Raw genomic sequence first — 13,414 nt, forward strand, 5'->3', positions numbered from 1 at the left:
GTAGGTCACAGGTGGTTGCCTGGAGAGAGCACAACTGCTGGCTGAGATACTGCACACTTTCCTTCCTTCTCTGCCATTTTTCAGCCTCGTGAGCATTACAGTATCTTTAATCAAACACTGCAACAATGAAAAGTGTATTTACCAACAGGGGGAGTTAGGTCCTTACTGGTTGCTTTTGGGACTGTGCTCACCTGTTCTTCCCCCTCAGCCTTGCAGCAAATGATTCCTACCTGCTTGTATTTGGCAGGAAGGCTCCACCCGCAGGCCTGTAATCGACCGTCATCATTCCGCACGTGCTCTCGGACCTGGCGGTACTGCTCGCGCTTCTGTTCGCGACGTGCGGATGACGTACAGTCACTGAGGAGAGAAGCAACAGTGTTACTTCTCAATCTATGGTTAAAAACAGAGGCAGAGGGTCAAGGAAACGTTGCCACAGCAGGCGGAAGAAAAGCAGTCAGAAGTCAAAGAATACAAAGCAGGAAATAAAACAGTCTTTGCACAAGGAGAAAAGGAGGAGCAGGAAAACGGAGAGATAAAAGTCCTGTTGAGAGGTGGACACAGGGAAGTCCTAATCTCTAGCTCCCTTCCTCTCACCCATTGTGGTAGGACAGGCCCTTGCCATCTGCACGTGAACATTCCTAGAATCCATCAGAGATGAAGAACTAGCTTTCTAGGAGACCAACATTCATGGGAGACCCTATGATTATCAGCTTAGGTTCCCCCACATTTTACCGAGCTCATGACCTCAGATGGAAGATATTCTAAGTCTCTTCTTTCATTCCAGTCAACTGTTTAATCTTTTCCACATCTTAAAGCCCTCTCTGTTGGCTTGCTGAGATGAGCAGTCTCCTTCAAAATGGCAGAACAAGTGGCCAGTAAGTAAAGGGGTGCAGAAGTGACGTCTTCCTCTCCAGTTCAGAAGCCAAGAACATCACCTCTATGATGCTCCCAGTCCCAGTTGATCTGAGGAATCAGGTTCTGAACATCACCCTCTCATGTGGGTCTCTCCTGCGACATCACCTCACACTATTTACTAAAGCCCAAACTATGATCTGAATCACACAGGTGTAAATCTGGGAAATTTTATTTGTTCCAATGGAGTACTCCTGATTTATATTGGCATAACAGGGCAAAATTTGGCCTTCGACTATATTTTACTAACAACAAAGGCTATTTGAATACCAGTTCCAACTCCCAACAGGTTGTTTTTATCATTCCAACGTACAAACAATAGCAGCAAAAGAACACTCTAGACAGCATGAAACTAACAGGAATCAAAAACAGAGCTTCAAAGTCTAGAGAGAACCACTTTCATTCCTGATCTACAGCCCTTCCAACAAATCCCTTGTAAAGCTGCATAGGGAACAGCACTCTACCATCACATAATCCAAACTCCTTCCACAAAACACAACGCAAAAACTAAAAGCTGAAAATCACAGACCACATGCAATAAAAACAGAATTCAAGTCAAGAGGAAAGGTTTTCTCCTCCTGCCCATTGTAGTAGGGGCACAAGGGAGGGAATTCTGCAGCAGCAACAGCTGACTGGCCTCTTCCAGCACCGGTAGGGTTAAAATCAAATACTGTAGCCTGGTCAGCGCTGCTGAGAAAGCACCCAGGAGTCTCCAGTCGAGGCTGGAGGACACAGAAGAGAGAGGCTCCATCCTGCTGCTGACGCTGGTGGAGTCCTCAGTTCCCTACTAAAGCCATTCCTCATCCTCCCAAATAGCCCAAGCATACAATAGTGTTCAGGACTAGATTCAGAGTCTGAATCACTGTTAATATCACCGTGATCCTGGTGGGCAACTGAATCACAGCAGGGCCACTTTGCTTCTGGTCATCTAGATGAAATCACATCATGGCCTAGGGAGCACCAGACAGAACCAGAGATCTCACATTTGGGAAGATAATGAGCCTGCCCCAGGAAGAAGTGATAAGTGAAAGGTTAGGTGGGTATACACAAGAGAGGGACAGAGCCTGGTGTGATGCCACAGCTAAATATAGAGTGAAACAGGTTTCTTAACAAGAACACAAGCAGGGGAGCCATCATCTTCATGAAACAGATTAATGACACATTTAAGCCACTGTCCTCGGAGAAAAAGCCCATTTTAAAGCAATTTGGTTGCCACAGGGCTGAGCTGCAGAGGGATCTGGCTTTGCGCATAGCAGGTGACTCACTCTTCAGGGAAGAATTCAAGGGTGCGGCTGCCAGAAGAGATCTGGCACATGGTATGGCTGCGGCGTTGGCTGAACCCAGCTGCCGTTGGAGATTTATAGTGGATGTTCACTGACGGGTAGTTCCTCTTCGCAGGCGGGGGACTTGAGGAAGAGCTGAAGAGGCGACTAAAGCTGGAGATGGAGAGAAGCCAACAAATAAGGAAAGAGAAGAGCAGAAGTGCAATGTAACACATGCAAAATACAGAAGCAACAAGCACAAGGACAGGAGGCCTGAAAACCCTTCCATGGAATTGCCCAGGTTTGAGTGCAGTGATCTTAGCAGTACAGATGGGCGTATGTCTGTGTTTGGTTTCACCAGTACAGGATACCTTGTTCTGAATCAGTCATATTATGATCACTGCCCCTGCTGCAAATGGGTTCTGAGTGTGTGTGTATGTCCAGTCCACCTCTCCAGTCTGAGGTGTAAGTAGTCTCCACAAGATTTCTAAAACAAAAGCCATGTGTAGCTTAGATCTGATTTCTGTTTTACCTGGACCAATGAAGTTTTTGGGGTAGAGTGCTTCAGGTAACAGCTTCCATTTTTGGCTCTTCTCTAGTTAGATTCTGCTATAAGGCTGGTGCCTAAATTAGCAACAACAACACTATCCGCTAATTAATCTACCCAGACCATCGAGTAACTTACAATTGCCAGATGGTGGACTTCTTCTTCTCCTGGACGGATGGGTGTTCCCGGGATGCTCTGAGGACAAATGTTTCAGAGAACCATTAATTTCAGCATCATACCAATGAGATGTTTCCCCTTTTGCCCAGCTTCAGGCCAGCTGATTGGCTCCAGCTGCAAAGAGGGAAGGGGGTAGATTTGGAGTTCTTCATACAGGGATTTATTCTGGCAACACGGCTCAAAGGATGGCATGAAGAAAAGGAGCCGAGGTACAGCCATCTCCAGTAATGAGAGGAGACCGGAGTACATTGTCTCTGTGTGTATGATGTGGAAGAAATGGTGTCAATTTAAAGTGGTATCACCTCCAATCATTACCATAATCAGACCCTGGTTATTGGGGGCTCAGATGTTTTCATTTTTAGCTGCAGCCACAGAGATTCATTAATCAGGGGCCGCCTGTACTCCTGATATCCCATGGTATAAAGAATGTACAGGGAACTTTGCAAGATTCATCTTAGCCAACAGGACCAACCTTAAACACAAACCCTCAGGGCCTCCGTGTCACTTTGGCAAGTCATGCGTGATTCTCACCCGAGCCCCAGGAACCAGAAAAGCAAGTTTAAGCACCCAGCTGCGGTTCAGAGAATTTCAGCAACTCACAGCCTAAATTCTTTATTTAGGCCCCACAAATTATAAAGGTCCAACTCTACCCCAAATGCTATTGTACAGGAACTCCCAGCCTCACCTGATCATCTCTGTCCACCTGACAGCTTCCTGGAGCTCCATTAGCCTCTCTTTGTACTGGTTGCGCTCCATGAGGACACGGGCCATCTCCACACGGGTAAAGCGGCGGCGCTGGGCGATGGGAATGTTGTCCTGCAGGGGGGAGGAGCACTGCTTCAGCCAACAAGAAATGGAAGGGGACTGAGGTTAGTAAAGAGGAAGTCAGGAGATGAAAAACACAATTGTTAGTTGTCTCCCTATCTTGTTTAATCTTTCCCCTGCCATCAGAGACTCTAACTCTAGCCAAAAGGATCCAGCAACAATTTGGCTACAAGACGCAGGGAGCACCATTAACAGAATTTGTCCACAAGGGAGAATTAGGTGCTAGTTTTCAATACGAAGAAAGTGGTGGGGCAGGAGAAACTACTACTACTGATCACCAAGGAAAAGCCATCCTCTGGTTGCCTGGCATGACTGAACTCACCTGCTCTCTCTCAGAGTCTAGCTGACTCCCTGGGGATGGTGCCAAAGAGGCACTTCCTCCCACTAACCACTGTGCAGCATGGAGAAAAGGCCATGGTTACAATTCCCATGTGCAGTAATACCAATGCTATAGGCTAAAGGACTCCAGGTTGGGATGGGCTCAATAAACATCTTGGGTTAGAAGGTGTGCTCAGCTATCAGAAACAGGAAGGAAAAGCCATTTGTAAGGGAGGGTAGAACTTCCTGCAGGATTCCCTAGATACAGAATGGGGAGAGACATGGCCACACAACCCCTGCACTCGAAGAGCCTTCTAACACAAGGCTTTTAATGACTGAAACATAAAACGTGGTTCTAGTGGGTCGGCCCACAAAGTGTAAAATTCCAATGTTCTTTGGGGTCACCTGTGACGTTTGAAAAAATGAGCCATTGGAAATACAAGGTGCATGCAAACATTGGCATGTGGAAAACCAGAGAACTTCTGTGGGGCTCAGCAGAATTTCCTGCCACATGGAGATCATTCAAGTAAGATGTCCAGCAGGTCACAAAAGCAGGGTTCAAGCTGGCTAGTTCCTCTCTCCCAACTCCCAGTAAGAAACAGTTACTTACTGTAACTGTGGTTCTTTGAGATGTGATGCAGAGGTGTGTTCCACTTAGATGTGTGCATGCGCCCAGTGCCCCAGAGCCTAGCAGTGCCCGTAGAAGGGGGCGCTTGTGGCCCCTGCCCTGGCTATATGATGCAGTGCCGCCCTGAGCCCCCTCAGTTCCATCACACCGAAAGCCCATGAGAGGAGACTCCGATGCAGAGGGGACAGAGGGTGGGTCATGGAACACACATCTGTGTCACCCATCCAGAGGTGGGGCTCAGAGTCTACTAATATAAGGATCGCAGGACCACCCTTCCAAGGCCTATATCTGCTCTGGAAGAAGTGGTAATAGCATAATGGTCGATAAACATATATATAAACGTGGCGGCCCTGCAAGTGACCAGTGTGGAAACGTCACTGAGGAACACTATCCATGTTGCTTGCATTCTCTGGGATGAGCCCATATATGTAGAGGAGGCACAAACCTGATAAAGGATTTTATCCACTTAGAGGTGGTCTGTGAAGAGACCGCTCGCCCCTTCACGCAGTCCGCATGTGAAACGGACAGGCCAGGTGAAACATGGAACGGTTTTAGTACTGTCTAGATAAAAGGCTAGACATCGTCTGACATCCAGAGTATGGAGGCACTGTTCTTCCAGGACAGAGTGCGCCTTAGGAAAACACAGGTAAATACACCGTCTGATGCAACTGAGAGACCACCTTGGATAAAAGCTTTGGGTGTGGTTCCTTGGAGATCAGAGCGTAAGGAGTCTCAGCCTACAACTCACACACCTTTCTTGCCAAAGTGATAGCTATCAGGAACACGGTTTTCTGAGACAGAAGCGACAGCAGACAGGACATAAGGGCCTTGAGTGGAGGGCCCACCAGAGCTACCAGGACTGCATTAAGGTCCCACAAGTGAATCAGTTCTCAGACCGGAGGTTCTAAGTGGTGAAGCCCTTTCAGAAGTCTCATCACCTTGGCACTGTAAATAACTGACTTCCCTGAATCAGGAATGCTGATGCTGCTCCAAGGCCCAGTATCTGAAGGTGTAACAGGCACTCCAAGATGTCCTGAATGGAAGCCTCTGTCAGTTGGGTCCAGACCAAAGACTACATGAAGAACCACTTCCATTTTGTTAAGTAGGTCGTCCTAGTGGAAGACTTCTTGCTGTTGAATAGGATTTGTTGGACAGCCTTCAAGCACTCCTCTTCCTCTTCATTTAGCCATGAGGGGCAGGGAGCTGATCGCAGGATGGAGGGTGCGGCCATGGTTCTGAGTGAGCAGGTCGGAATGGAGAAGAAGCGATATCAGAGATTGAATTGACAGAGCACGGAGATCAGAGAACCAGCACTGTCTCAGCCATGCTGGAGCAATGAAGATGAGCTTGGTCCGCACCACTTTGAGCTTGAGGATGATCTGAGGAATGACCGGAATAGGTAGAAAGGCGTACAGAAGAATCGACCACAAGCTACAGTGGAAGGCGTCGGAGAGGAAGTCCAAGGTGAGGCCCCCTCTAGAGCAGAATAGTCAACACTTCCTGTTTTCCCTTGTCACAAGCATGTCAACCATGAGGATACCCCATGTTGCAAAGACGACCCAGAGAACACTCTCCTTCAGGGATCACTCGGGACTCAGGGAGAAAACCAAAAAAGGTCCCAGTGCCAAGGTCCCCTGCACCAATTCCGGTACCAGCTCCATGCCCACCCCAGGGAAGAGAGCATCTAGGTGCAGTGCCAAGGGGCACGAAGGTTCAGTGGTGTGCTCCATTGGAGGACCTGCCCAAGGCATGCACCTTGGAAAGTCCTGGACCAACAGTAAAGATGAAACAAAGGCAGAGCAGGGCTACCGCAGCCTGGTACGTCGACACAGTGGATACAGCATCGCCCTCATTCATACTGGACTCAACGGACACCTGGAGGCCGGAACTAAAGTCAATGGTATTAGGTTTCTCCCTTTCCACTTGGTACTAGGGAAGGGTCGGAGGTTCCCTTCATCGCATGCGCCGGAGTCGGTCCCATGCTGGTCTGTGCTTTTCCGGGGGAGCCAGAGTCACCCTATGACCCAGAGCAGTCCCAGTTGGTCTTATGAGACCTCTTCCTCGACCCTGATGACAAGAGAACAGCTCCTCCATCTCTTCGGAGAGGGGCCTGCCCTGGAACAAGAGGCAGCAGCGCTCTCTGAGCCCGAGGGCGATCTTCGATCCGAGAAGGGCCTTGGTACCGGCTCAGGCCGCATGGCCTGTTCGAGAAGGAGCTGCTTGAGGCAAAGGTCCCGTGCCACCTGAGTCCGCTTCTGGAACAATCTACAGATGGAACAGCGCTCCTTAAGGTGGGCTTTGCCAAGACATAGCAGGCACTGCATCTGGGAGTTGCTGTTGGAAACTAACTCTACAATCAGTGAGGCTAAGACCAAGGGCGAGGTTGGGAGACTGCAACCACACAGAGCTCCAAAGCCAGCCATGGGCAGTGAGAAGGAACTGAGGGGGGCCAGGGGGCACTGCTTTGTATAGCCCGGGGAGGGGCCACGAGTACTCTACAGGCTACTACTAGACAAAAGTCTCCGGGTTCAGCTTGCTGGGCGGGCACACCCCCCTAAAGGGAATACACATATGCATCTACTTGAAAAAGAATCTGAACATCCCCACTTACAAAATGGCCAAGGCCCTCCCCTCCCCACCAACAACCTTCAGTCTCATTTCTTAGGGAGGATAACATAATTAGGCCTTCTGTTAGTAGACGCAAGTATGGCTGTTATGGGCTGGGGGAGCTACGTATGGACCAGAAAAAGGAAAGAGATCTTACACACTATACTCTCCCGGGAGGAAGGAAAATGAGAGCAATGCTAAGCAGCGAAGACAGGACCCCCATGACAGCTGGGGAAAAGATCTGCCTACAGGAGACCTTAAATATTTTGGAACCATGCTACCAGGAACAAACACTGGGTTTTTTCTATAATTGGTGATATCCCCATTTCAGCCCAGAAGGTTGATGAAGCTCTTTTGGATTGTGCAGAGATGCACCAAAAATGAACTACTGGGAACTAGCCAGCTAAAGCCCCGCCTTCTTCTCCTTGAAATTAACTCATTTGAGTAGCAGACAGAGGAAGCATGTAACTGAAGAGGAAATTAGTATTAAAAATCTAGTGGGAGTCGCACTTTGCTTTACTTTTTTTAAACACAGATCTATTGGCTCAACTCAGCTCAAAAAAGAACCCTTCATCTAGCATTCACAAGAGTGATCTGCAAACTTGTCAGTGAACTCAAAGCTCTCAGCAGGCTAATTTAATCTCTGATATATTTAAATCAGTGGAATTACACTAGTGATTAATTTGGCCCAATATTTTTCAGACAATAAGAACGGAATGTCCTTTGTGTGCTAGCATAGAGAGAGGAGGTGGATCCAATTTCCTGTCACATAAGAGGTGACATTTCCAGGTGATACTTCTATTATTCCCTGATTTGTCTGTTTTTTTGTGGCAGCTGGGCTAGGTTGAAAAACCAGAGATTCTTAACTTTAGCAAAAACCACCCAAAGAAATGACCACAGGACCATCGGAGTGGCCAGAATGGAGCAGATCGTTGCTCCCCCTCCTCTGGCATCCTGCATCTCGCAGTGGCCAGCATTTGATAGTTTAAAAGAAAACTATGGAAAAAATAATAGAGTGTAAAAAAAAATGTTTTCTGTCTCAAAACTGGGAGAATGTAAAGCCATTACAATTAAAATGATTATTGCAATGGAACTGCCTGGAGTTTTCAGTGCAAGACACAGCATAAAATCCTTTCAGGCTACAACATAACTAACGTCATCAGACAACCTCATCTGGATAAGCCATATGTAAGAAGGCCTCCATATGTGGCCTCCCCCGAAGTCTGGACCCGAGGAAGCGCCGCAGTGGCCAGACAGGACCGAAACAGGCCCAACAGACAAGTCTGCCCGGCAACAAAAAGGCCGGGCTGTGATAGGGCCAGCAGGCAGGTCTGCCCGGCAACCAAAAGGCCGGGCAGTGATAGGACCGCCCGGCCAGCTCAATCAGTGACAATGGGGCAGAGCCTCTACAGGAAGTGGCAGTATAAAAGACAGGCACCAGAGCTCAGTCTGGAGGAGACTGCCGCTGGAGGCAGATGTGCTGCCCTGCTGGCTGAGGCCTAAGCTGGAGTGGAGCCAAGCTGATGCCAGGGATGCTCGCCTCCCAGAGCAGAGACCCTGACCATTCCCTGATCCTGCCTCAGGGCCTGGAGACTGGGTAGAGCTCTCGGGTAGCTGGACCAGGCCAGAGTGACTGGACTGAGCTATCAGAACCCCAGGACTGGACCAAGACCCCTGAGCAACCCGGATGGGAGATACTCCACCCCCCACCCCCGAGATGGGACAGGACCTGGATGAGCTGTCCGAGGCCGAGCCATCTCACGTGCCCTGTGACCTGGAGGAGCTGCCCCTCGCAGAGGAGCTCCCCACCTTGCCACCTGTGGGTGAGGAGAGACTGGTGGCCTTACCCCGGACTGAGTACCCCAGCGACCCCGAGGACTCTGACGAGACAGGTACCTGGGGATATGGGGCGGAAGTGGCCCAGGGACAGCCATAGCGGTGGCTGAGTCTGGGGAAAGAACCCTGTCGGCATGTTGTGGCGGTAACCCTGCCGACTCAGTGGTAAACGCCTTTGCCACTGCTAGGGCCCTGGGCTGGGATGCAGTGGAGACAGGTGGGCCTGTGTCCTCCTCCCCCCTTCCCTAGCCCCTCTGGGACAGCCTCCTCTGCTCTACCACTCCAGAGAGCGGACCCACTGCTTGCCCGCCCTGCCTAAGGGCTGGGGCGATAGACTGCTTGCTCGCCTGCCCTGCCCAAGGGCTGGGCTAAGAGCCGCACAAGAGGGCTAACTGTTCCCCTTTCAGGAAGGCATGTGGCCTCCCTCAGAGTCTGGACCCGAGGAAGCACCACAGCAACCCGGCCAGAGAGGACGGCCATATAATACCATATTATAATGGACTTCAGCACAGATTGTCCAGTTAAACAGATTCCAATTGGAGTAAAGGGAAAAATGAGATGCTATGGGAGGAACACATTGAAGAGGACATTATTCCAGCCCTGTTGAACAGACTATTGATCTACTTTGAAACCACCTCCTTGAACAGCAGGCACACTGAGGACATGATGTGCTTAGTCACTGAGAAGCGATGCTCCCTGCCAGCCTCTGAGTTGATAAACAGGCATGTACAGAGAAAATTACATGCTAGTGCCTGGCTGCTAGCAATGCTCAGAAATAACAACCTAGAGTTGGCCAACTTTGCCCTCACCATCAACAAGGGCAGAGAGGTCTGTATCTCAGCAACTTTGAACTGTAATTCAGATAACAAAGCAGTACTGAAAAAGACTATTAACCCCCTCTCCCACAGGCATTTTAATAATGTAATATACCAATTCTGTACAGAGATAGCTGCTTACATCCTCCACCTCTTCTTTGGGTTCTCGTCGGGCAACGATCGCTTCAGATTTCACTCTAGAAGACAAGAGGAAATCAAACAAACCAGTAAGTAATATGTTGGCAGCTGTTGCTGGGCAGATTCTAAGTCACCCTTTGGAGAACGTTACCTAAGAGAGTGTGGAAGTATAGACTATATTTACCAAGCCTCTCTCCCACTATGACCTGTAAGTACAAGCCACCATGGGCCTGATTCTGACAGTTTACTCATGTTGAGTGAGCAGTTCCACTAAAATCAATGGGACTCCTTGAGAAGTAAGGGACCTATTGACTTCTGCAGGATCCAATCCTGCTTCCCCCTAAGATATGTCTAAATGATGACCAGGAGTGTTGTGTGTGATGTTTGCAGAAAACAAGGTTACTTACCAGTAACTGTTGTTCTTCGAGATGTGTTGCTCATATCCATTCCATTATAGGTGAGTGCGTGCCCCGTGCACGAGCCTCCGGAAGCTTTTCTGCCCCTAGCAACCCCCTGCGGGTCGGCTCCTGCGCCCCCTGGAGTGCCGCGCTCATGTCGTGGTATATAGGGACCCTGCCGACCCCGTGGCCTCCAGTCCCTTCTTTCTGCCGACTCCGACAGCGGGGACGGAGGGCGGGTTTGGAATGGATATGAGCAACACATCTTGAAGAACAACAGTTACTGGTAAGTAACCTTGTTTTCTCTCTTTGAGTGTTTGCTCATATGCATTCCATTATAGGTGATTATGTAGCCATACCATGGAGGCGGGTAGGAGTCACTGTCGAGTAGCCCTTCTTAGGACGGCTCTGCCTACAGCCGCGTCGTCTCTTGCCTGTTGGACGATGGCGTAATGGGAAGAGAAGGTATGGACAGATGACCAGGTTGCTGCCCTGCAAATATCCGTCAGGGGCACCCGCTCCAGGAAGGCCACTGACGAGGCCTGGGCTCTGGTCGAGTGTGCCGTCACTGTACTGGGAAGCGGCACCTTTGCCTGATCGTAACAGGTGCGGATACAGGCGGTAATCCATGCAGAGATGCGTTGAGAAGAGACAGGTAAGCCCCTCATTCTTTCAGCAACCGCGACGAACAGTTGGGTTGTCTTCCTGAATGGCCTTGTACGGTCGATGTAAAACGCCAGAGCCCTCCTGACATCCAGGGAGTGCCATCTCTGCTCCGCCTCCGATCCGTGCGGTTTGGGAAAGAACACGGGGAGGAAGATGTCTTGGTTACAGTGAAACTGAGACACCACCTTGGGTAAAAAGGCTGGGTGGGGTCTCAGCCGCACTTTGTCCTTATAGAAGACAGTGTAAGGGGGCTCCGAGGTCAAGGCTTTTAACTCGGAGACCCGTCTGGCCGAAGTAATGGCTACTAGGAAGGCCACCTTCCAGGACAGGACCAGCAAAGGGCATGTAGCCATGGGCTCAAATGGGTGTCCCGTTAACATGGAGAGAACCAAGTTCAGGTCCCAGAGAGGTACCGGGTCACGGACCTGCGGATATAATCTCTCTATCCCTTTCAGGAACCTACAGGACATAGGATGAGAGAAGATAGACCTCCCTTCCATCGGCCGGTGGAAGGCCGAGATGGCCGCCAGGTGTACCCTCAGGGAGGCCAGAGCGAGGCCCTGCATCTTTAAGTGTAGGAGGTACTCTAGGATTGCCTGTATGGGCGATGAGCTAGGTAAGATCCCCCGGGACTCAGCCCAAAAGGTAAAGCGCTTCCACTTAGCCTTATACAGCACCTGAGTGGAAGGTTTCCTGCTCCCTAGGAGAACCTGCTGTACTTGTGCTGAGCAGGCTCTCTCCCCCTCAGTAAACCACAGAGCCTCCATGCCGTCAAGTGGAGGGAGTCCAGGTCCGGGTGTAGAAGACGGCCCCGGTCCTGGGAGAGGAGGTCGTATCGCGTCGGGAGCGGTATCGGCTTGGCAATGGACATGTCCAGTAGCATAGTGAACCAGTGTTGCCTGGGCCAGGCCGGTGCAATGAGAATAACATTCGCCTTGTCCCTCTTGATTTTCAGGAGCACTCTGGGGAGTAATGGGACGGGGGGAAACGCATACATCAGGGGCCCCGTCCAGTCTATTAGAAAGGCGTCCGAGAGGGAGCCCTGCTCTCGCCCCCGGAGTGAGCAGAACCTCTGGCACTTCTTGTTCCACGCAGAGGCGAACAGGTCCAGTTGGGGAGTGCCCCACTTGTGGAAGAGAAAAGACACCACCTCCTTGTGGAGTGACCAGTCGTGGCGGGGTAAGAACGACCTGCTGAGGCGGTCCGCCTCGTCGTTCCTGACCCCGGGGAGGTGAGAGGCAGAGAGGTGAAAATCGTGCCTCACCGCAAGGTCCCATAGCTGTATGGCTTCCTGGCACAGAGTGGAGGAGCGTGCCCCCCCTTGCCTGTTTATATAAAACATGGCTGCTGTATTGTCCGTGAGGACATGCACTACTCTGCCCGTTAGGAACCTGAGGAAGACCTTGCAGGCGAGACGAACTGCACGTAGCTCCCTGACATTGATGTGAAGGTGCAGCTCGTGTGGCGACCACAGACCTTGTGTGCTGAGGTCGCGGCTCATGTGGGCTCCCCAGCCCACATCGGAAGCGTCCGTTATCAGCGTCACCGATGGGGTTAAGTCTGCAAAGGGAACCCCCGAAGAACCTCGCTCGGGTCTGTCCACCAGTTGAGGGATGTTAGGACCTGGGCTGGGATGGTGACCACCCTGGAAAGCGAATGTCTGGATGGGGTGTACACCGAGGTTAGCCAACCTTGAAGGGGCCTGAGTTTGAGGCGAGCTAGTCTCACCACATATGTGCATGCCGCCATGTGACCCAACAGCTGAAGGCAGCACCTGGCTGTCGTCGTGGGAAATCTGAATAACTCCTGAATGATGGCGGTCATGGTCTGGAATCTGGCCAGGGGGAGGAAAGCCCTGGCTTGGACTGCATCTAGGGTGGCTCCAATGAAGTCTATCCGCTGTACTGGGGTAAGTGTGGACTTCTGCTCGTTGATGAGCAGGCCCAGCCTGGTGCAGGTTGTGCAGGTCAGGGCTAGACTGTTCTGTACGTGAAGCCTGGATCTTCCCCGTATTAACCAATCGTCGAGATAGGGGAAGATCTGGACGCCTCTGCGGCGGAGGTGGGCGGCTACCACCGCCATACACTTTGTGAAAACCCTGGGTGCTGAGGAGAGGCCAAATGGTAGGGCCGAAAATTGGTAGTGGACACCCGCTACCATAAAACGAAGAAAACGTCGGTGCCCAGGGAGGATGGAAATGTGGAAGTAGGCGTCTTGTAAATCGAGGGGGCAGCATACCAATCCCCTGGATCCAGAGCGGGAATGATGGAGGCTAGGGAGAGCAT

At 50.8% G+C, this 13,414-nt stretch overlaps 1 protein-coding gene across 27 annotated transcripts in view; it reads right to left on the reverse strand.

Moving 5' to 3' along the window:
* Window positions 1–13,414, reverse strand: part of MAPK8IP3 (mitogen-activated protein kinase 8 interacting protein 3) — a 135,220-nt gene that overhangs the window by 32,081 nt on the left and 89,725 nt on the right. For 11 of the 27 annotated variants that reach the window (XM_067551395.1, XM_067551390.1, XM_067551389.1 and 8 more), the window contains 5 exons: window positions 10,043–10,124; window positions 3,584–3,735; window positions 2,860–2,916; window positions 2,178–2,348; window positions 231–390 (listed from right to left, as the gene is read on the reverse strand). In XM_067551395.1, coding sequence (XP_067407496.1) covers window positions 231–390; window positions 2,178–2,348; window positions 2,860–2,916; window positions 3,584–3,735; window positions 10,043–10,124 — 622 coding nt within the window. The remainder of the gene's footprint in view (window positions 1–230; window positions 391–2,177; window positions 2,349–2,859; window positions 2,917–3,583; window positions 3,736–10,042; window positions 10,125–13,414) is intronic. The other 16 variants (XM_067551403.1, XM_067551401.1, XM_067551415.1 and 13 more) reach the window with 8 other exon arrangements.

This window comes from Emydura macquarii, unplaced genomic scaffold, assembly GCF_026122565.2.
Source record: "Emydura macquarii macquarii isolate MOO-44397 ecotype Brisbane River unplaced genomic scaffold, CSIRO-AGI_Emac_v2 contig_1348, whole genome shotgun sequence".
Lineage (NCBI taxonomy): Eukaryota > Metazoa > Chordata > Testudines > Chelidae > Emydura > Emydura macquarii.